Here is a 22,517-nt window from a genome sequence, read left to right on the forward strand (position 1 = left end):
GCGGGAGAAGGGGGTGGGCGTCAGCGTCTCCATAACTCGTTGTTTCTCTACCTCTCGGGGTGTTTGTTTTGGGGTTGTTTTTTTTTTTTGGTAAAGATTTACAGAGAATGGCTCTGGGTTTCCTGTGCGGAGAAGTAGTCATCCTCTGCATCTAGAGATGTTTCTCCTGCTGGTGACAGGCTCTCAGGTTAACTCCCCTGTGGCATTTAAAATGCACATCTGCGTTTTTCCACCACACCAGAAAACTGTAATGTGCTGTGTGAACCTTGTCCCTTCTTCAGAGTACCATTGTGATGCCTAGGCCCTGACAATAAATACTTCAAAATGTCTAACCCCCCTCACCCCCTCCAACAAACCACAGCTGTTTGGACATAGGTATCCCATTTGTTTCACTTTTTAAATTTTTATTTTGCTCCTGGAAAACTTGGAATGAAAACAGAACGCCTTGGCCTCACTGGTGTTTATTCCTCCTATATAATTGTTGTACACTCTTAATCAAAGTGTTCTGTTTTCATCACTGTTGATGTTCAGAGTCTGTGTAGTAGCCACTGTTTTGGCCTCAGATGTGGAATGCCAAATGACATGAAAATGGAGTCTAAAAGAGAGGGGGGAAAAAAGAAAGCTTTTTTTCAGAGATCACCTCAAGGAGAAAAAAAAGAGGGGAGGAAACAAAAAAGAGTAAGACAAGCATAAGCAAAAATAAGTGTACACAATGCTATTGATGTACAGGAGTTGTAGTGTAGTTTCAGTGACTTACCAAAAAATGTTCTTTAGACAATTTTTTTTCCTTTGGAATTTACATTGTTGTTGACTATTTTTATATGAATGTGATAAACTGGGATAAACACCAGTGATGCAAAAACCATTTCTATTTACATGTGTTTTTCTGTTCTAAATATTTGGGTGAGTTTTGTTGTTGGTTTTTTTTTTTTTTTTAAGCAAAGTTGATAGAGCGTTAAAGCTGCAGCACTCTTGTGTTTCCAACGCTGCAGGTGAAAAGCATTTGAACCCAGTGGTTAGCCCTATATCAGCTTTTGTAGTAAAGTCATTGCTCCAGTGCAGGACAATGTAAATGACTTGCATGCTTACTGTGCTCCAGGGTTACACTTCTTTTCTTGCAGAAAGTCCTGTGCTACTGGGCTGCTCCCTGATTATCTTGGTGGTGTTTAGCAGTGGTACCTTAATTCATAGCGTGTGGTTAGTAACTGAGCATGGACAAATGGTAGGCTTGGCCCAAAGAAAGTCCTCTGACAAGCAGGAGCTGCTCCTTGGAGAATCACAGGAGGAATTAATTTGCTTCTTTCTAAATCACTTCTTATATTTGCTTTTTCTTTTTTTTTTTCCCCTCTATTTCCTCTTTCTGCAGAATTAGGCATTACCTCAAAAATGTATCACTGGCTGTAATGCTTTTTTTTTGTTTGTTCTGTGTCTTTTTTTGGTCCCTGTATTCCCATTTCCCCATTGCTGTGCTGAAGTTGGTGTCTGGCAGTGCTGTGTGCAGTCTCTGAAACTGCATCTCATCATAAAGACCCTGCTGTTTGTGTTAATTTTATCAAGGTATTGGCAGATTGGCATTTTCACACGTGTAATAGAGGCAAGCTGTGTTCCAGGTGGAGTTTTAGCTATTCATTTTGTCCACTTTACATCAATCAGTATTGCTTTCTGCTCTGAATATGTTCAAGATGAGCTGTACACTTTAGGGTGAGAAAGGTAGAAGCAAACTGATGCAGAAGCTGCCCAGTTGGTCTGAGTATTTAGACGGTGATTCAGATGTCATGAGATCACCAGTGGACTTTCTCCTTCCTCTAGGGCAGTAAGCCAGCTTTTTTTACCTGGTTATTACTGGTAGCAAAGTGATTCCTGCTCAGGAGAGTTCTTTATGTGATGCACTGTGATAGAGAAGCGTGTCTGTCCTTATTTGTCCTGCAACTCAAGGTATTGCTTGTAAAGGCATAATAATGTTTTGCCTTTTTTGTTTGTTTTGGGCTTTTTTTTTTTTTGTTTGGAGTGAGTTTTTTATTTGTTTTGTCTTGGTTTTTTTTTTAAATAAAGACTTTGTAGTCTACTTACTGCTAGAACTATTGCAAGATCTTGATGACAACAGAAAATGAAGAGTTTATTTATACTTTTTTGGACAGCTCTGCAAAATACTTATGGAATCTTGGGGATACATTCCAAATCAGTCCAGCCTAGCTCAAGTATCAAAAAAATACTATTCCTGTGAAATAACTTGTACAAAGACAGGCTTGTAGAGGAGTATCTCTCAGCTGTTGTGCTTGAGGCAAGAGTATAATAGATCCCCTTGGGAGATAACCTGTTATATAGCCTTGGTAGACTAAAAATGTAGTATGTTTCCAGTTGGAAAATCAACTGATAGGCTTTTGAGTCAGGAGACATCACACATATTTGCATAATATAGAAAGGTGCTTCTGTTCTGAGTTGCCAGTAGAGACAAGGTCTTGCTGTTTCTTTCCCTGCTCTTCCTAAGCTTCCTGACAGTTGCAGTGGATGTGAGGGAAGGTTCACCTTCCCTTACTGTGAAGAACTTGCTGCAGCTCTGTCTGTGCTTTCCCTGTCCTGATTCTCAGATAGGAAAGGTGAATAGTCTTTACTAAAGATTGCACTGTGTAGCAGAATTGCCAAGCACTGGAGTGCTAAACTGAAGTGTCTTCTGGTGTTATTCTTCATACTGAGGTACTGGACTGGAAGTGTCTTTACTGCACTCCTGCCTCTGCATATGTATGCCCATAAATGAGCTTTCCCTGAGGGTCCATCTCCCCTCCATGTCTTTGAGGGGAGGCAAGCTTCTGGTACTGAATGGCTATTCAAGCAGTTCACGTCCCTTAACCTTTGCAAAGATCTCATGGGATGCTCATTGGTGATCCAGCTGAGAAAATGGAGCTTGGCACTTCTGAGCAGGTTTCCCTTGCAGCTGCTTTATGCAAGGTGTAACAGATACTGAGGTTGGCTCATGTGCTCTTCTGTATTTTGCTGGTTCTTTCTTATCATTTTGCATTTGTCTAGGCCAATCAATACCTTAAGTTGCTACTTGCTCTTAAACTTTAATTAATGTGTGTGATTTATGAAGTATGAGGAAGCCTTATAAGTGATTGGTATTCAATAAACAAGTTCATTAATAGATTATACAGAAGTAAACAAATTCATCTTAATAAGGTGCTACATGTCGGTAGTCAGATGCAATAGGGAACATATTACTATTTTTACCAGTCAGTGAAAAGGCAGGATCAGTTGAACCATTGCCCTTACTATATTGGCAAAAGATTGTCATCCCAGGAGAAAAGGCATGGAGAATCCCAAGGAGAAAAGGAATTCCATGCTCTAGATGCACACTTTACTGTTTGGGTGTTCTTTAAAATACGTACATTGCTAAGTTTTTGCATATGCTTCCATATAAATATGTATTTATTCCAATAAAATAATTTATTTTAAAAGGCTGCATGTTTTTGTGTACAGAAATTCAAAGCCACTTTCCATCACTTGGAAGTGATGGAAAAACTTAATCCCTGTGAAATCCTAATTCCTCCCTTTTTACTTGGAGCCTTTAATACTCATTGTCTGTTGCTCTCAAAGAGCTCCTGAATTCAGTTTTGGTTTGAGTGAAATATTAAGTTCAGGTGATTCATGCTGGACTGTCCTCAAAGAGAGCAAACTTCTGAGGAGCTCTTTTCATCCCATGGGAGGGAGAGTTGGATAGAAGCATGGCAGCCAGCCTGCTTGGTCCTGCCACCACTGCCCTGCCCTTGTGCTTGCATGTGCTGCAGGTCCACCTCCTTTGGTGCTCTGCCGGCTGCTAAGCATTTTTCCTCTCCTTGAGGACTAGCTCGTGGGCCCAAAAATGAGTCACTTCTGCGTGGTCACCAGAGAATTCTGCCTTCTCTGGGCAAGAGAGTTGTCCCTTTCTTTGAGCTGAAGGACTGTGTGTCAGCCTACAGGTGTAGCAGCATCATCCCAGGTAAGGAATTGGTGTCCATAGAATTTTGGGAAATCCCTTCTTCCTGTATACACTTGTACATTGTGGAGGGCATGCAGAACAGAAGAGTTACTAAGTGAAGGGCATGTTTCATGGTCTAGCACTCATTCCTGTTGCTTGATGTGGGGCAGGAAATCTTTGTAGCACAAAGGTGGGGAGTGTGAGCAGTCATGCCTAGCTAAGCTGTATCTAGTCCTGCGATGAAGACTGACGAGAAAGCATTTTCCACTCTATTGTTAAAGCCTGGTGTCACCAGAGTGTGTTGCTTGTGCAGGAAGAAAGGGAAGAAGGATGTTGGTTGGTATCTAAGATCAGTGCTCAGCGATTTCCCCGTCTGTCCCGTCTGCTTGGGCTCCACAGCCCTGGCGTCTTGAAAGCGTCTCACATTGCACCTCTTTAAATTCCTAAAGGAAAGGTGGGAGTCACGCCCACATCCCATCTCTGTGAGAGGACTGTGCTCAGACCTGACAGGTGTGGGAAAGGCCTGCTGCAGTTGCATCTCCCACATCTATGGGCTGAAGTCACTTGTCCCTGCTGCCACTTTTGCATCTGTCTGTATACAGGCTGTATCTGGGATCCAGTCCTTCAAAGCACCAAGTGACTGGGAGGTGTCTTGGTATTCTTTTTGAATGGCTTCATGTAGGGGCTTTCTTCTAAGAAGAGCTCAGCATTTGAGGCAGGTGTGTATTCTACCCCAAAAGCAGTGTGTGGATACCAAATTCAGTTCCTTACCTCCTTGTGGCATCTTTGCCCTTGAATGTGTCATTCTAGTCCTGGGGTAATGCCGAGGCAGACACATTTGAAAAGTCAATGTGTTTCTGGGAATTTGCTCCAGGACACAACTTAGTTGTCCTGACTGTTGGTTACAGGTAACATTTTTCACATCATCTACCATGGCATAAAGTTGTTTAGCTTCAATCTTGTCTTCTGCCTTGACAAGCAACATTTTTCATCCTCCCTCCTGACTGATGCATCTTTCCAGAGAATTTTTTGTCATTACAGGCATAGTCAAAGGAGGTGGGTGGTGTCTTAAAGTTTCTGGGAAAGGCTAATATATGCCATCATTACACCTTTTACTCACTCAGCCTCTTTATTACTCTGTTTTGCAGATAGTACTGGTACCCTAGAGTGTGCCTCTGAGGGGTCAAAATACCTGGAAGGTGAGGGGGGTTCTCAGCTTTAAGGCTGTGTTTCATCATGAGTATAAGGCAGCCCAGGTGTGGGTTGCTGCCAAGGGCAGATTTATTTCTAGGCAGTTGTCTGTCTGTCTTGCTGCAGGACTGTCTCAATTAAAGCTGCTTATGCTGATTGTAAAGCAGCAGCCTAAGAGTCTAGTTGTCTTAGAAGCCTAAGACATCTCTGGATAATGTCTGGAAAAAACTGTTAAGAAGTCTTAATGTTTCTGGACAGTTTTTGATGGGATGCTCTAGGGCCACTGTGGTAAGGTTTCATCAGGAAGGTGCTTAATGCTCATTCTCTATCAGCTCTAGCAAAAGCAGATGTTTTACTGTAATAAACCTTACAAAACATGTTTCCAGGCATTTGTGTGAGAAGCACAGAATTACCTGTGCTTTTTTGCTTGATAGAGTAGGACTTTGTTCTGTTTTGCTGCTTTGAGTTGGTAGGTGAGGGCTTGTTGATCTATTTACTTTATCCCTTTGTGATGGGATTGTGGCAGTACCTAGAGGCTGAGGTCAGAATTAGGACCCAGTTTGCTGTGGTCATGTGAACTGATGTGTAAAATACAGTGTTGTTCATAAGGCTCTATGAACCCACGTGCTGTCTGGATGGCACCTGCTTCCAGACAGGCTGGCTGTGGCATGGCCCCAAGTTCAGTGGTGGCAGGTTATCCTTGTGTCATTGTGTATATGGGGTGTATGAGGTGGTTTAGTAAGCCATCCTGCTGATATCTGAAACAACCAGGTTCCTTTCTCTTTTTCCTCCTCTCCTACTCTGTTGCTCTTATCCATCTTCCTGCGGCAAACCTCATCCATTCCTACTTTGACCCTGCAACTGCTGAGGTTCTGGCCCAGTGCTGGAAGGCAACTTGAGGGTCAGTGGAGAAAGGAGGGGAAGTTTAGAGTTAATTATTTTTTAATTGAGTTTTTATGGCCATGTTTGAGCTGCTTAGTCAGAGAAGTCTTGAAATTAATGACAGGCGAGTTTACCAAAGCTCTGCTGCACGTGTGTTTAGGTAAAATAAACACTGCTAAAGAAGCTTTGCCACCACTCTGGGCACTAATAAGCCTCCTGTCTGATACCAGAAGAATACAAATAAATAGTGCCTTTGACTGTGTTCATTGATAGACTTGCTGGGCCTTTGACCAAGCAATTACATCTCCAAATGCACTTCTGCAGGAGCTAAACATAAAGTGATGTTAGGTAAAAAAAATGCAACACAAGAAAAACAAACAACCTGTAGGGTGTCCCAGAGGCTGATGATTGACTGCAGCTTTTATTAATTCATCTGCAGTGCCTTTGCTGGAGCTTTTAGGGTTTAATTGAGGTTAAGAGGTTGGAATCTGTGGTAAACAAAAGAATGGCATATGGGCAGTCTGAAATTATGTATGTTTAAATAAGAGCATTCCTTCTGGCCACTTGTTTTCCTTGGGCAGTTACTCTTGAGTCACAACTTTTTCTTTTATTATGAAAAAAAAAAGGTGTAAGCATGCAATACTAGCAAGTTAATGATTTATTATCTTTTATCACACCCGAAAGTACCTCGAAAGAAGTGAAGTTTGAGCCTCCCACCCTTTCAGTTTAAGGACGTTTCTTCTTTAAGCTTTTACCTGCTGTGGCAGGGTCTACAAGCTCATCTGTTTTAAAACATAGGTAGGGAGAAGGTCTTTTCCTTCTTTTCTCACTTCCCTGTTCCCAGGGTCCACACTGTTCTCTTAGAAATGCAAAGGACAAACCAGGTATAAGACCAGAGCAAAAGCTTTTCAGAAGCTTTGTTTTACAGAGGCTGTGGGGAAGTGGGATTCAGTTTCTTCAGCTGTCCACAGGAAACTCTGCATGTGTCTTTCATGGTCACTTTTTGTACTATTTTCAGTTCCGTTATGAGCCCCATGAATGTCTTTGCAGGCTGTGATTTCCACTTGTGAGTGGAAATGTGTACTGGCCAGTGCAGCAGTCTGACAATTAAGACAAACCTCCTTACGTTGTAGAGCTTCAGTTTGTACTCCAACAGTCCTTCATGCTGTAGATAAAGTTTATGGTGCATATGACATCAGCTGGCAATAATAATGGTGACCTGTTGCCCTCAAGCCATTCAATAGACATCTGTAATTTATATACAGCTGTTAATAGTGTGTAGTCCTGAGCCTAAGACAGCTTGTCAGTATAACTGTATCAATAAGAGGATAAATCAGAGTTTTTCTCTAATTATTTCATTTAATAGAAGCTTTCACCTGTCCCAGAAAGGCAAGCATGAGTTTTTTCTGCTTGCTTATAAATTAGAGAAATCTTTTAAAAACTCCAAGTTGTTGTTTACTTTTTTCAAAGTTAGTATTTAATTAATAATAATAGCCTTTAATTACCCCCTCTTTTGCAATTTTTTGTGTACTTCTATCTCAAGAAATGCTCTACGTAAAGAACTTGTGTCACAAAATGCATTATTAAGAAGCTTTGTATATGCTGGCTCAGGGGAGGAGGTGCATGGAACAGCTTTGGTACTTGCAAAAGGTCACTTGTAGATCTTTCTTGTATTTGATTTTTTTTAAAAAAGAAGGCTTGAGCATGGAGTTGAAGGGAGAGGGATAAATCCAAATTCTATTTTCTGTACTGTACTTTATTTTCCCATGATGGTTTGCTTTTCCCATCTCCCACACAAGAATTTGATTCTCTCATATTTTTCTTCTGAACAAACATGATTTTAAATATGAAATGCTTTTAAAACTTATATGTAATGCACATGTGCACATATACATACATATATATGCGCATGTATGTTGTGTGTGAGCATAACATGACCTGCTTCCTTGCTGCTTATGATCCCTCATCTTTGACTCTGTTGTGGAGGAAAAGCCCATACCTGTTTACAGTCTGGCCCCTAAAGGTGAGCTGTGCTGTGGGTGGTGGGAGAGGATAGCACTGCCAGAGTGAGTGAGTTTGGCTGCCCTTGCTGGGGTCTGTGCCAGTCCCTGGGTGTGTGGAGGGGTTTGTGGGCAGATGTCAGCCAGCAGCACCTCTGTTGCTGTGCTGGTGGTGAGTGTCCAGGTGTTGCTGGTGGATGGGAGTTGTGCTGGGGTGATTTTGTTCAGAGCCACCGGTGTTTGACTTGCATCAAATCTTGCACAGGGATGGAGTGAACCCTGTGGTTGTTATTTTGCTGGTTCAGTTCTCTACTGGCATTCATCCCTAACCCAACCTCGAGGAGACCCTCCCCTTCCTGATGGATTTGTCAGGTGCCATGGAATACTTCCTTGCCCCAGAAGGAGAAGAGAAGAGAGAGGGCTGTACATAGAATCATAAAATCATAGAATTTGAGGGCTTGGAGTGGACCTTAGGGGTCATTTAGTCCCACCCCCCCTGCCACGGGCAGGGGCACCTCCCCACTAGACCAGGTTGCTCAAGGCTTTATCCAGTCTGGCTTTGAACACTGCCAGGGTTGGGGCATCCACTACTTCCTTGGGCAACCTGTTCCAGTGCCTCATCACCCTTACAGTAAGAAGCTTTTTCCTACTATCTAACCTAAACTTCCCCTCCTTCAATTTGAACCAGTTGCCCCTTCTCCTATCATTGCAGTTCTTAACAAAAAGTCCCTCTCTGGCTCCCTTGTAGGCCCCTTCAGATATTGAGAAGTTGCTATGAGGTCTCCACACAGTCTTCTCTATTCCAGGCTGAACAGCCCCAACTTCCTCAGCCTGTCTTTATAGGGGAGACGCTCTAGTCCTCTTACTACCTTCCTGGCCTCCTCTGGACTTGCTCCAACAGTTCCATGCCCTTCTTATGTTGATGCCACAAGTTGCTGAGGAAACTGAGTCTAACCTAACCGTAATATGAGGCCAGTGTTGGCTTTTGGCTGTGAACACAACTTCCGTCTCTTATTTCTGTTATTATCTTAACTTCAGCTCCGAGATGCTTGTGCAGCCTGGGCTCAGCCCTTGAGAGGAGGCTGGCAGTGCTTGCTTCACAAAGGGTGGTATACAGTGGCTCAGCCCTGTGAGTTTATGCATTTCCACCTCCTCCTTTGAGTTGAGGTATAGAGTATTGGGGACAGCAGTTTCCCAGGGACTGGAGGTGAGGTGAGGGGGAAGACAGTGCAGATGAAGTCCTCTGCACTGGCACAGCTGCTGAGGCCATTGAAATCTCTGCTTTGGGTGAGAGTGAGGTGCCTGGTTGAAGGACGAGGCACTCCTCCACCTCGTGGGTGTTTTCAGGAAGCAGTCCAAGGTGTCACCTGCCTTATCACTTCTGTGCGTCTGGAAACCTTGAGTCTCGTTTGTTATTCCAGGGAGACTTTATTGCTTTATGGCTCTCTCCTAGGACTTTCAAGCTATTTAAAGGTTGACTCTGCCTGGTTTGAGCTGTGATGCTGGTGGAAATGTTGCCTGGCCCTGGAAAATGGATAATTATTGGTTTTTTTTAACAGCAAGGAGGAAAACATACCATCACGTGCACACTGTGAGCTGCTCCCAGTGCCGACAGGAGCATGGCACTGATGCTCTCATCTTTTCAACAGGTACACGGGATGAAGGGAGACTGACACCTGTCTGGAGAGGAGACCCCAGCCCCTGTGGAGCTGCCCACCATGAGCAGGACACTGCTGGCAGGCAGGATGCAGCCAGAGATCCGGAGTGTCTGCGTCTTCCTGCCCACCCGTGAGCAGCTCAGCCTAGCTGTCCGGGTGAGTGGCGAGGAGGGAGGCTGGGAGGTCACTGCATCACAGCCACGGTTCAGTTTTGTTAGCTCCCATTGTTCTCCCAAAAGCCTGGTGCTGGTCTGCTGACCGAAAGGCTATTAGCCAGCTTAGGGTAATTGGTGTTCCATTTTCTAATTGGGCAGCTTTAACGCATTTGCAGAGTTCCGTAGAAGTCATGGTTGTGTTATAGGTCTGGGGGTCCCGTCTGCTCTTTTTCTGTTATTTGCTTTTTCTTTTTGTCTCTGAGTGGTTTTGCCACTCATAATAATCCAGCACTGAACCTGAAATGCCTTTATGACTTAGCAAGTGTGCCCAACACATGACTGTTTACTCTGGCATTTTAGCTATCACTGGTTTTGATAGCCTGCAGATTTCTTCAAAGACCCTAAGGCAGAGTAAACAGCCATTGAGGGTGGGTTTTTTCCCCTCCTTTGAATACTCGTGCACACAAAAAATAGAGGCAATTTGCTTAATTTCTTTGACCACTGCTTCAAATGTCTCAGAGCGTGCACGAGTGACAGCAGAACCAGCTCAGCTGGCAGCCCAGGGTGGCACGGTGTCTGCCACAGCACGGTGCCTCTTTGTGCAATGCTGGCTGCTCCTTGAACTTGTGAGAAACTGAGCTGACAAGAGGCACTTCATGTTCAGAGGACAAGCTAGCCTCAAAGATAAGTGCTCTCTTGTGAGCGTGTGCATGCACTCATGTGTGGGCTGGGGAGATTTTGCTTTGTTTTGGGTAGGTTTTTTCCCCTCCTCTTGGGATGAGAAGTGGGAGAAGACAGTTGAGGTGAATTGTTATTTTAAGCACTTGATTGAAACGGTGGCTTTTGAAACTATGCGTGCTAATCTTCAAAATCCATGTTGGAATTTTCCTACCTGCTGTGTTTAAGTGTAGCGTCCTTAACTGAAACAGCCTCAAGGGCTGGATGGAATAAAGCTTTAACAGCAAAATCTGGGACGCTCTGCTTCTAGGTTACTGGTTCAAACCCAGCCCATCCCCTGCCCCAGAAGGCTTCTGCAATCTGCTGGCTTTTGTGCAAGCCACAAAATGATGATTTAATTAAGTTCTTGGTGGCAGGTGCACTGGCCTGTGTAATGGTCTGTTGCAGCTGACCCTAAATCTCACCTTCTTATAGCTTTTATCAGGGAGGCTAAAGATGTGAGATATCAGCCCTGCCATGGGGAAGGTGCAGACTGATGTGCAGGAGGGCAGTGTGCCTGTCACCGTACCTTGAGCCTGAATTGAGCACACAGCTGCTCCTTCACCAGTGGGCCCATGCTCCACTCCAGTGCTTAGACATACAGTAAATCCCCGATACCTGCAGTTTATCATAAAATCAGTTTAGGTTGAGAAAGCCCATTGAGGTCACAGAGTCCAACCATAAACATAACACCGCCAAGTCCAGCACTAAACCAGGTCCCTAAATGCTACATCTACATGTCTTTTTTTTTAATACCTCCAGGGTATTTCATAAGCCAAAGAAAAGGTCTTTTGCATTGAGTGCTGATAGGGACGGAGAGGAGGTGCTGTGCCCTCTCCTGTTCTCCTCCCATCCCAGCCTGCTGCTCCTACAAAGAGTTGAGCATCAACACCTTGTCCTGCCCACAGAAGGGTCCCTGCCACAGCATCCCTTGGTATTCCTTTTAAAGATACTCTCCCTCATGGTTTCTGCTGCCCTTTTCTTTGGTGTCTGGGAAGTTGGGAAAGTATGTACTTGGAGATGCCTGCATGTGAAAGGGATAGCTGCCTAGGCCAAAACATGAGACCTCAACACACAGTTGTGTCCTAATTGCATAGAGAGTGAAACATGACCTGTTACAGCTGGGCAAGTCACCAAAACCAGCTTTTCATTTGGCTTCTGACTTTACCACAATACCCCTTCAAAACAACAACAAAAATTAAGATTTCACAGCTGGAGTGATACTTTTTTTTCTTTTGAGAAACATCAAGGCAATTTTCTAGTGATGTTGGTAGAGTGCAAATTTAATTAGTACAACCACAGATGATACTTTGTGCATTTATTAGAATAATAATACCACTACTTAAGATTTCCAAAGCCTTTTAACCTCTTCAGTGTGGAATGCAAATACTAAACAAACTTGCAGCTCAGTGAGGTAGGTAGGAATGGTTTTCCTTCCAGCAGAATAAATTATAGATCCTTCCCATGATAACCAGTATTTATGCAAGCAATTCCCTTTTCCCTCCTCCCATATAAATTCCACCCTTCCAGATAAGAGTTTACCTATATGTGTTTTATGTGGTCTCATATAGATTGAAGCTTACTCTTTAAAACCGATTTGTCTTATGCCCTTCACAAATAGTGCTGTTGAAGAGAGAAGGACAGGAGCCATTTTAAATTCTCTTCCTCCATAATTAAGTATCTCTTAATTAACTTTAGTGTCCACCTTTCTGAATGTATAATGATTTTGAGGGAATCGTGAGGGGGAAGACTGTTTTCCTGGGACCAGCTGTGAACATGAGAAGTAGAATGGGGAGGAGAACTAGCAGGTGCTGCAGCTCTCCAGCTGCCTGGAGAATGGAAAGGCAAAGTGGGAGGTTTCTGCTTAGGAGAACTGATACCAGACCATAGAGCAAAGCAGTCTGCCTTGGTCTGGGCAGCCCCAGTGGGGAGATGGCGTATGAGCACCAGGGAGCTTAAAAGTAGGCTGTGAGTGAGAATGGTGCAAGCAAAAGTTGTATTGGTTGCACCAAAGATGGTGCAAGAGTGGTATCCAAATTTGTTCAGTTTTGTTTGTCTGCCAGTATCGTGGCTTTATCTCATTGACAGTTTAGAACCTGTTGATCAATATTGACTAGCTTTTATAAGATTTCTTAAAAAATTTTGGCATGTTAGCAGCTGAATGAAGGAGAGACCTGTGCTAGCAAAGGTCCAGCTGCCAATGAGGGGGGCAGGGCAGGCAACCACTCTACCTGTGTTGGGGTAGTTCAGGAGCAGCCACAGCAGATGCTGCTCCATGCCTAGCTGACAGAGAAAAGATGGGAGTGTGAGCAAAATGTTTTGAAGGAGAGAAAGTCTGGTGAGGTCCTGTGTGTTGGTGAATGGCAAGCATGGGTCTGAAGTCTTTCAGTTGTTCTGTGAGCAGGACAGCTGATGTTTCAAAGCATGTGGAACAACCAAAATAGAGATAGGTAACTAGTGTATGAATATTTATACACAAGCTAACCCTGGAGTAGCAGTTGTCTTCAGTAAACTTGCACTCTACTTCACTCTGGACTAAATTTAATGTGCAAGGAGTCCCTGTGTCTGACATGGGGCAAAGCCAAATATCAGTGGAGGAATGATTCATGGCATGTCTGGGATGGAGCTTGGCACAGGAACCACATGCAAAGGTAGAGAAGACCGAAGAGAGGTGCACAGATGAAAAATGTAAAGGGTAATATTAGGTGCTTTGAGCAGAGGGAAAGCAGGAGGAGGGAACAGCAATTGCAAATGTAATTGGTATTGCATAGCCTTTAAGGCTGGGGGTAAAACTTGATACATGAGGGAAGTGCCATGAGGAGAACAGACAAGGTGGTAGTCACATACCTGCTATGCGAGAAATCTGCTTAAATCACCATTTAGAGCTAAGTGTCACAAAACATTGACATGCTCAGTTCCCTAGAACTAGGTATTTTAAAGCAGGTTTTTCTTCCCTTAGGTGTAAAAGTATGCCATTTAGAACATTCATCTCATTGTATAGCATTTACAGAGAGTCCTGTGCTTCCAGTGACTCTTGTGTGCTCACAACCATTCTGGCTAGAGGTAGATCACTTCTTCCTTAGCAAGTGCTTCCCAGATAGGAGAACATGCTCAGAGCTTGCATCCTTGGGAAAGGAGACCAATCTGTGCCCAGCTTTCCCTTCCAACTGCATGTTCTTGGTGGCAGAGCAAATACTGCATTTAGGTGTGAGACAATAAGGGTACAGCCTCATGTGGAGACCCATAATAAGACCAGATGTGGCTTTGGGTCTTATCAGAGCTGTGCACTACCTTCTTCCCTCACAAAGCACACGTGTGTGTATTGGTGTAGTGCAGGTTTCAAAGCTTCTGATCAAAAACAGTGAGTGGCTGGCTAGTGATGCCTTGCCAAGTAGAAGAAAATGAGTAGTTAAATTACCTGTTTTGCATTGTCCACGACTAATGACATGGTGCATCCTGGGGCAGGCAGGGGAACACAAGCTGGTTTCTGGGGAGTGTGGCATACCTACACTTAAAGGGTTTGGAGAATTAGAATGACAGTTGGTTTGTAGGAGAGTTAAACAGTCAACTTCTACTCCATCATCTTTGTTGTTCTGAAGGTAGCACTGCACTATACCCCTCAGCACTGCTGTTCCTGTTGCTGCTAATCTGCATCATCCAGCAGTGGCATAATGAAATTCAGAGGTTCCGGCCCATTTTTCAGCTATAGCTGGATGCACACTGGCCTGAGCTGAGGATGCCTGTGTCAGCGTTGTTCTGCTCTCTCCATCTGCTCTTGCTCCGAACTTCTTGCCCCGTGCCCCTGTGGATTAGGAGATTTCTGTTTATGCCTGTGGTTTGTCTGTCAGTGCTTCTGGGGTGGTGCAATAGGGCAGGGGGAAATGAGGCTATAGGTGGGGGAACTTCTAGTGGGGGAATCTTCCAGTCACAGTACACATCCAGGTGTGCACATGCAGTTAGCCAGAATCAGACTCTTGATGGGAGAGCCTGTACTCCAAGCAGCCTTGCTAGCAAATGCATTCAGTAGCTGTGTTACAGTGCCACAATGCTCTTTTGCCCTGTGCCATGCTTACAAATACTGCGCAGCCTCTCTCTAGTCCCCTGCAGGAGTGTATGCTGGTAGATCTGCTTTCCCAGTGCTTCCTCTGTGTGTGCATATTGTTAGGGGAGGCAGGGGTATTGGAAGGTCTCTGTGCATGGAAATGGGCAAAGGTTTGTAGGCTGTTGGTGACAGCTGCAGAAGATGAAGATGTTAATGACTGTGTAACCAGAAGTCAGCAGGAGACAGAACAAACTCTCTGTGTGGGGTGCAGAGCAACATCATCTCTAATCTACGAGTTATTTCAGTTCAAACCACAGTTTTCTTTGTGTAGTTTTGTTTCTAGTTCTGTTCAGTTTCTTTTTCTCTTAATCTCTAAAAAAATCTGCAAGAGAGCAGTACTTAAATTTCTGTAATTATTACTGATTATTATTCTGTGATAGTAGCAATAATGCTGAAAACAAAGCATGTTCTGTGGGGTGGTTGTGTTTGGTTTTTTTGCTATGGTGCCCCAAAATGTATTGGCCAATGTAAAGAAGAATTGCTAAGAATTGCTCCATCCAGGTGCGTGAGCTATTTGTAATGTTGAATTGGTTGTGTCTTTCAGGTCAAAGCCACTGGGCAGGAGCTCTTTCAGCAAGTTTGTGATTTAGTGAAGATTAAAGAGCCTCACTTCTTTGGCCTCAGCATTGTTAAAAGTAAGCAAACTCAATGCACGAGCAAATGACTTGGCAAACATCCACAGACCCACTTGTGTATTTACAGTGTGTGCATATATACACAGCGGCCATGCCTGCAGGGGAATTTGATTGTAATAAGGTCACAAAGTATGTAGATTTTGTGCAGGCTTCCCAGAGCTCTTTTGATCTTTGGTATGTGGGCAGACAAATTGGGAAAAGGGGGGGCTTTTCTTCTCCACCTTTGTTCTTAGGTTCCACCTCTTTGTGGGGTTTTCTTTCTCTGCTGTAGCTGGAGTTGCTAGTCAACATATTTGTCACTGAATTCTTCAAACCTATCAGTATTGAACAGGAGGTTCAATTTTAAGAGGACCTTGGGGCTGAAAGTGTTACTTGTCTTCTGAAGTCACGCACGAAGAACGTGGCACCAGGAAGGAAACTCATATGATCTTAGGGGACTAAATGCATTTGTGGGACACACATTGGGTTTGGAAACATGACATGGAAAAGAGAAAACTTAGTAGGTGGATTAAGGTCCAGTCTGCTTGGCCCTATGGCTTAGTATTGACTAGGAAGTGGTGTAAGATGATGCCTAAAAGGAGCAAACTGATATGAGATATTACATTTCTAGGATGGTATGAGCATTGGCGCCCCTCCACAACTCCTGGTAATTAGAAATGGATCTGTTGTTCTGTTTATCCTGCTTCTGCACATTGCCAAAAGCATGGAAGGGACTTTTCTCACCTCCAAAAAAATTTTAAGTGCATTATTTACTACTGCAATTCTAGATATTTTTTTGGAATGAGAGTAGTTTTTTGAGTCTTTCTAAATAAGGTTTCTTTTGCCTCCTTACAAACATGTGGGATAAAATAGAAGTTTTTCAAGTTTGTCTCATTTCATTTCTACCCTCATTCTCTGAGAACTTTTGCTTTTTTGGAGTGCAGCATTCAAACTGAGACTAGCGTAAGCTTTTTGTCTTGTTAAGGTTTGTAGAGTCTTCAAGCAATTCCATCAGTGTAACTAAACCATTAGCTAACAAATATATCTGTGTGTTTAAACAAGTGTGGGTTTTTTAATGTGAGGAAGATCTGAATGCTCTTAACTTTTTTCAAAATTCAGCTATGTTTGAGTCCTCCCCTGTGCTACATATTTTAACACCAGTTTTTGCCTATTCCACTTGTAGGACATCTTAGTTGAAATTGGAGCTCCTGACCTCCCCTGTAAGACAGGAAAATTTCATTCCTATATTCTTTGAATTAGGTTTTTCTGTGTTTCTTTCACTTTTTCCCGTATTTTTTTTTGGCTCATGTTTTCTATACTCTTTTTCCTTCCCTCCCACCTTTTATGTGGAGCAATTTCCTTCACTGTGTCATGCACAGGGGCTCTGCCACTGAAATAGACCCTATTCTGGCAGATGCCTCTCAGCCTTTTGGAAATGCAGCATAACTACCCCATCCCAAAGAGCATAATAAAGCTATGCTGACTAGACCTTAAAGTATATTGTCCACAGCTTTAAATAGAAACAGTCTTCTCACTTCACAATAATGTTCATGCTTTTTTGAACAGCTAATTCTTCACAAAACTTGTAAAAAGATTACTGTAGAGCTCTACCAAAGGAAATACTTTGTTTTCTGTTCCACAATTTGATTCTCTGGCCCACCTTGTTTTGGTCAACAGACTGGTGATCATCTCCCTTCCTGCCTGTGGTAGGTGAGTCCTTGCTTCTATAGCTAATGTAGCTCCCTGAGTCTGGCATTTGGAAGCAACCTTTAAGGCATTGCCTGCTTTTCAGGGATTTTTGGCTTCACAGCAAGCTATCATCACAAGAAAGGGAAGCAGTCCAGTCAGATTGTGGGGAGGCCTGGGTAAGTTTTGCATTGCCCAGGGTTGTCTTGTGGGTGCTTAAGTCAGGTGTCTTGGCTAGGCAGCAAGTCAGTGTATATACCACAGGGGCTACAAAGGGGATGTGTGGGACTGGTCTGGGAGGCAGGGCTGGGTTAGATGTCCAGAAAATGAAGAGGAAGCATCTGAATTTCAGAACAGAGTATTTATCTTCCTGCATCATTCTTTCACATCTGCACTGCAGCTCTAAGATGCTGTTTTTTAAAACCCAGCTGCCCTGTTTTGATAATTACATATCTACCAGTTTCTTAATGTGTATTTATTTTTGGCAGTCTGATGCTGCCACATGCAAAAAGAGGTACTCTAATCCACCTGCATCCATTGCTTTGATGCTAATTTGTCAACAAACCCCTGACTGTCAGCAGTAGCAAGAGAACGAAAATTAAAGGATTTCTACAGAACTGTAACCAATCACACTGTGTGGATTATCTGGATTAGGAGCCCGTTTGACCTGCAGACATACAGATACACTAATGCTCAGTTGGTCTCATAGTAAGTATGTGTGTGAGGGGGAGAAGCTGAGGGTCTTAATCATAAACAGAAGTTTAACCCCTAAGTGTGGCAAAAGTGAAAACAGCACCACAAAGCACCATGCAAACTATGAATGCAGTGAGATCTGAGTTGTAGGTCTGAGTGTGTCTTCTAGCATTTGTTGCCTTAATTTGTTGCCTTCTCTTCTGACTGTTGCAGATGCTGAGGGCAAGCTTCAGGGTTGAAGGTAACAGTAACGGTGGCAGGACAAGTTTTTACCCCTTCTGCTCTTCAGCTTTTTTAATTCTCAGGAGGAAAGCCATTTCTAAGAGTTATATTTTGGGTGGAAAAAAACCTTGTCTCTGCAAGAAGTTGATCACTTCGAAAATCAAGTTCAGGAGTGTACATTAATGGGAGGCCTCACCAGCTAAAACCTTAGGACATATTGCTCTTCTAGTTTTGTCACAGATCATCAAGCAGGCTGCTGCTGTTTTTTTCTTTGTAGTTTGCTCAGTCAAAGACCCTGCAAGCCTGCCAGGTTCAATCTGCCTCCATGGGTTTCAGCAGCTGGGTCTTATATATGGCAGTTCCTCCTGTGGGGTCAACCTTATCTAGTGCTCTGCGGGAGGGTTCCCTCTTGTTATCAGAAAGTGTGTGCAGTGACACATTCAGGCTTCTAAAACAAAACTGATTGTCAGCAGACAAAGGACAGCCAAGCCTCATTTGTTGTTTAACCCACATCCCTTGATCCTGAGTCTCAGGGTTTTCCTTTTGAGGAGCAAACCTTGCTTGACCCAAGCAGATGGAAGCCTTCAGTTGGGAAGGAGCAACACTGCAGCTCCTACACCCTGCTGCTGCCTCTGGGTCCTCTTCTTGGTTTGTTGAGTTGGCTTTCTAACAAAACCAAATCCCTTTGCTTCAGCTCTTCTGCCTCAAGGGTCATCCTTCAGTTATTATGGCTATGGCTGTTCACCTTGCCAAGCCCATGCTTCCCAGCACGTGTTTAGCAAGGAGCTCAGTGATTAACTGTCAAAACACTCTGCATCTGTATATCTTCCAGTGTTGAAATTCATGGACAGAACATGCTACTGTGTTATCTTTATATTGCATGTGTATCTCTTATAACAAAGGATCTCTTACAGATGACAAAAGAAGTTCTCCAAAATACCTTCTGATGATTTCTACAACCCAGTCCTTCCCCGCTATCCTCTCTTAAATCTGCTTGGATAGTTGCGTCTCTCTTACTAACTTCTTCTGTATTCTAACCGAAGGTACAACTCTATTACAGTGACTTTGATACTTCAAATTACTTAAATGCAATGTAAGAAAAACATGTGCAGAAATGTACCACCTAGAGGGAGTTGCAAGGGTTCAGGTGTTCAGTATTCCTTGCAAGTACTTACGTGGTCTCTTCCTATGAAGACATTTTTTTGCCCATACCTACTGTCAGTAGTTTTTCTTTCAGCATCAGTACAATATCCAGCCAAGCGCTTTCCTGCTTGAAAATTGCAATGGGTTTGTTGAAACAGTGCTGGAAATGGTTTTGCAGCTCTTCTTTTGCAGAAGACTCCCCTGTGATGCTGCCAAGTATCTTTGCCTGGGCATGCCTTGTTGCTAACTGTAAGATGCCAACATAAAATTCCTGCAGTACCTATCCATTATCAGGAATGACTGAGTCTTTATCTCAGTGTTCAGACTTTAACTGTTCCTAATAGCCACATGACCTTGGGCTGTTTGATATTGTTTCCTTTCATACTACCCTCCATATGCCTTGTGTGCATTGCAGGTAAAACAACCTCAGCCAGGACTTGCCTTGCTTTACTCCCATCCTCTGTTGTGATTCTTCCCTTTTTCACTTGGGAATACATGTACTTTCCAGCTAAAGTTAAAAGCAGAGGGTTATTCTGGACCAAGTTCTTTTAGACCCATTAGCAAACTAATCAACTAGGTACTGAAAAGTTTACCTGGTTTCTTTGTTGGCTTGAGAGGTAACACCAGGAGCTTCAGGAAGTTATGTAGAGGTGGTAGGAGCAGATACCATATGGACAGTGGTGTTCCCAGACTAATAGCACTTGGAAGCTTGGGGAGCTCCACATGCAGGAGGAATGTGTACCCACCTCCTCTTCAATAAACAAACAAAAAAATCCATGCTGCTGTTCAGAGAAGCTAAACAGGTTATGTGAGGTCTGCAGCCTGTGTGGTGAGGTCTTTTGTAGTGTGGGTTTTTTTCAAGCTTTAGCTCTTCTCTAACCCCTGTCATACTTCTGTTCTGCTCCCGTTCTCTGTCTTGTTGTGCCTCAAGGGACATAGTGATGTTGCCATGAGGCTTCTTGCATCATCTGAGAGAAATTAACTATGATAGCCAAGCATCATTTTTTCCCTTCTCTTTAAGGCAGAAAATGCTTGTTATGTGGAAGTTGGGCTTTGCAGTAATTCATGTTTTATTTGAATCCTATCCTTCTGGACTGTCTAGTTGAATTATTAAAATATACTTGACTCGTCCAAATTTGCTAATGGAATATTTCTGGCTGCCTCAGGGGCCTGAGCTCTGTCTCTTGGTAGGACACCTCTTTGGAATTTCTTGGTGCTCCTAGCCCAAAATGGGCACAGGAGGAGAACAGTTTTTGGTATTCATCATTGCTTATATGCAGAGAACTCACCTTTCATAAAAAATGAGATGGGGAGGAACTGGTTAATGCAAAAAATGGCTTTTAGAGTAACAATGGCTTGGAGGTGATTTGACCCTGTATTACAGCCATAATTTTCTATTCCCATTTTCCCTGCAGTGTAAATAATGCCTATTGTAAATCTGCATCACTCACTGGAACTGTGTCACATTTTTCTGACTGGAGGCTTGGCCCATTATTTTTTTGCAACAATGCACATCCTATATTTTCTTAAATATGTAAATGTGCTAAGTTAGTTTTGTGGATTAGAAGTGCTTGAACATTTGCATTTCTGGTAACTGCTTAATTTGAAATGTGGTTTTTACAGCATAAACTTTCCATTTCATGTAAGAGCTCTTAAAAGCTGAAATTGGGAGACATGTATAAATTGCATTACTGCAAACCAGCTGGCTGTCCAGATGCATTTCTTGGGATTGCAGTGCCAGGTCTGGTATCTGTACACACATACATGAGGGAACCTTTTGAGAGAAGCTGATGTATTTGTAAGGCCACTGACAGCACTGAGATGAGATTCATGAACTCAGTGTCAATAGCTACAGGTGAGTGAATGCGTATTTTCATAAGCACATGCTTCTAGGCCAGCTTCTTGGTACCTTTCAGTTGTCCTTCAGCAGAGGCCAGTGAAGCAATGACAGTTTGTACCTGCTGAGTATCCAGCCCTCTTTGGATCCACAGATGAAATGTATTCTTCCCTGGAAAGGTGGCCATCTGTGCATTTCTATACTGTGCTTTACAGGACTGCTCAGAGGTGCTGCAATTTGATGCCCTCATATGTGTTAGAGATGCTTGTTTTCAAACCAGAGACAGCTTTAGTATCTGGCAAAAGATCTCGTTAAGTTTCATCACTAATCCAGTTTAAGAGAAAAAAACAACAACCCACAAGGGAGTAGGGCTGCAGAGGGAAACATCTTTGTTTTTGTAAATGGAGGCTTACACTGCAGGTTGACATTCCAACAATATTACCTTCATTAAGGCAGGAACGCAATGCTGCATTCTTGCATGGGAGGGAGGATGCTGGACTGAGCTGGGGAGGAGCAGGACCCCCAGGGACACTGATCATTGCTGAGCAAGAAGGGAAAACTGACTCCACAGCTTGCTAGAGCTGTGTAGGTTCCCTACTCTTTTTACAAGATAGCAGCTAAACACCACAGTGCTGGCAGAGCCAGTAGACTTGTAGTAGGCAGACTTTTCCCAGCACTGCTGTGCCCTCAGGACCAGCACCATGCCCGATGTGGAAGACCACTGTGGAGCAAGCATCCTGCCCTGGGACTGCCCAAGCCCAGGGAGGGACTGGCTGCTGTGCTTGTGTCATCCCATTCCTGTCGCTTGCTGTGCAATTGCCTCCTAAATGAGCTTTTACTTAGCTTTTAAGAAAAGCTTTCCAGAGAGATGCTTACCAGCTTGGCAGCTGACAAGGGACAGAGACAAGTCTAACAGATGGATAAAAACCCTTCTCTCTCACTGGCTTGGACTTCTATCAGCCTTGTCAAGGAAGCATTATCTGATCTTAATGGTCTTAGAAAAGCAAGGGCTGGGGCCAGGTTAGCCTTATCTTACATGCATAAGTGAAGGGACAGATACAAGATGCAATCTCTGTGATAATAAAATAGCAAAATGTCAAAATAAAGTCTAGATCACCTTGTGTGTTACAGCACTTAAATTACCACCACTGACTGTGCTGTTTCTGTATATGATGTGTCAAGCAATGTGGTAAACACAAGGGTAATTATATTAAGCTTACAGCTGCAATCAGTACAATGCAGGAAAGTCCATAGGGATGGAAAGAGGACATTTTGGAGGACTGGCTTCTTTATGTCGTGTTAACGGTATTTTACACAGGTTTCTTATTAAAGTGGCATGCGTACTAGTTCTGTGTGACACCAGAAGTGGTTTCTTTCACTTGAGATAGGAGCTGAAGGAGGTGGTAATAGGGTGATTGTTTGCTTGTTTTTTGAAAGCTAGCAAAAGAAGTATTTGCTGAATCTGCCCCTGTAAGGATCTGGAATGCTTTGGGAGGGTGGCTGTGAGGTAGCTCAGAGCAGCCTTGAACACTTGCTGATTAACAGTGGCCTCTGCCAGTTCTACATCTGCCATACAGGCACAAGTGCAGGCTCTCATTTGGTTGTAAATCTCCATTAGAAAAAATTTGATCTCTATTCTCCTCTACTTTTTTTTGTTTGTTTTGT

General features: G+C 43.4%; 1 protein-coding gene across 1 annotated transcript in view; it reads left to right on the forward strand.

Annotated features, from left to right (window-relative positions):
- Window positions 1-9,743: 9,743 nt before the first annotated feature.
- The window catches only part of LOC103797702 (FERM domain-containing protein 6-like), a 29,088-nt gene continuing 16,314 nt past the window's right edge, over window positions 9,744-22,517 (forward strand). The window contains exons 1-2 of the mRNA XM_009069929.1: window positions 9,744-9,839; window positions 15,202-15,292. Of these exons, the coding sequence (XP_009068177.1) occupies window positions 9,744-9,839; window positions 15,202-15,292 (187 nt within the window). The remainder of the gene's footprint in view (window positions 9,840-15,201; window positions 15,293-22,517) is intronic.

Source organism: Acanthisitta chloris, unplaced genomic scaffold (assembly GCF_000695815.1).
Source record: "Acanthisitta chloris isolate BGI_N310 unplaced genomic scaffold, ASM69581v1 scaffold45560, whole genome shotgun sequence".
Classification (NCBI taxonomy): Eukaryota; Metazoa; Chordata; class Aves; order Passeriformes; family Acanthisittidae; genus Acanthisitta; species Acanthisitta chloris.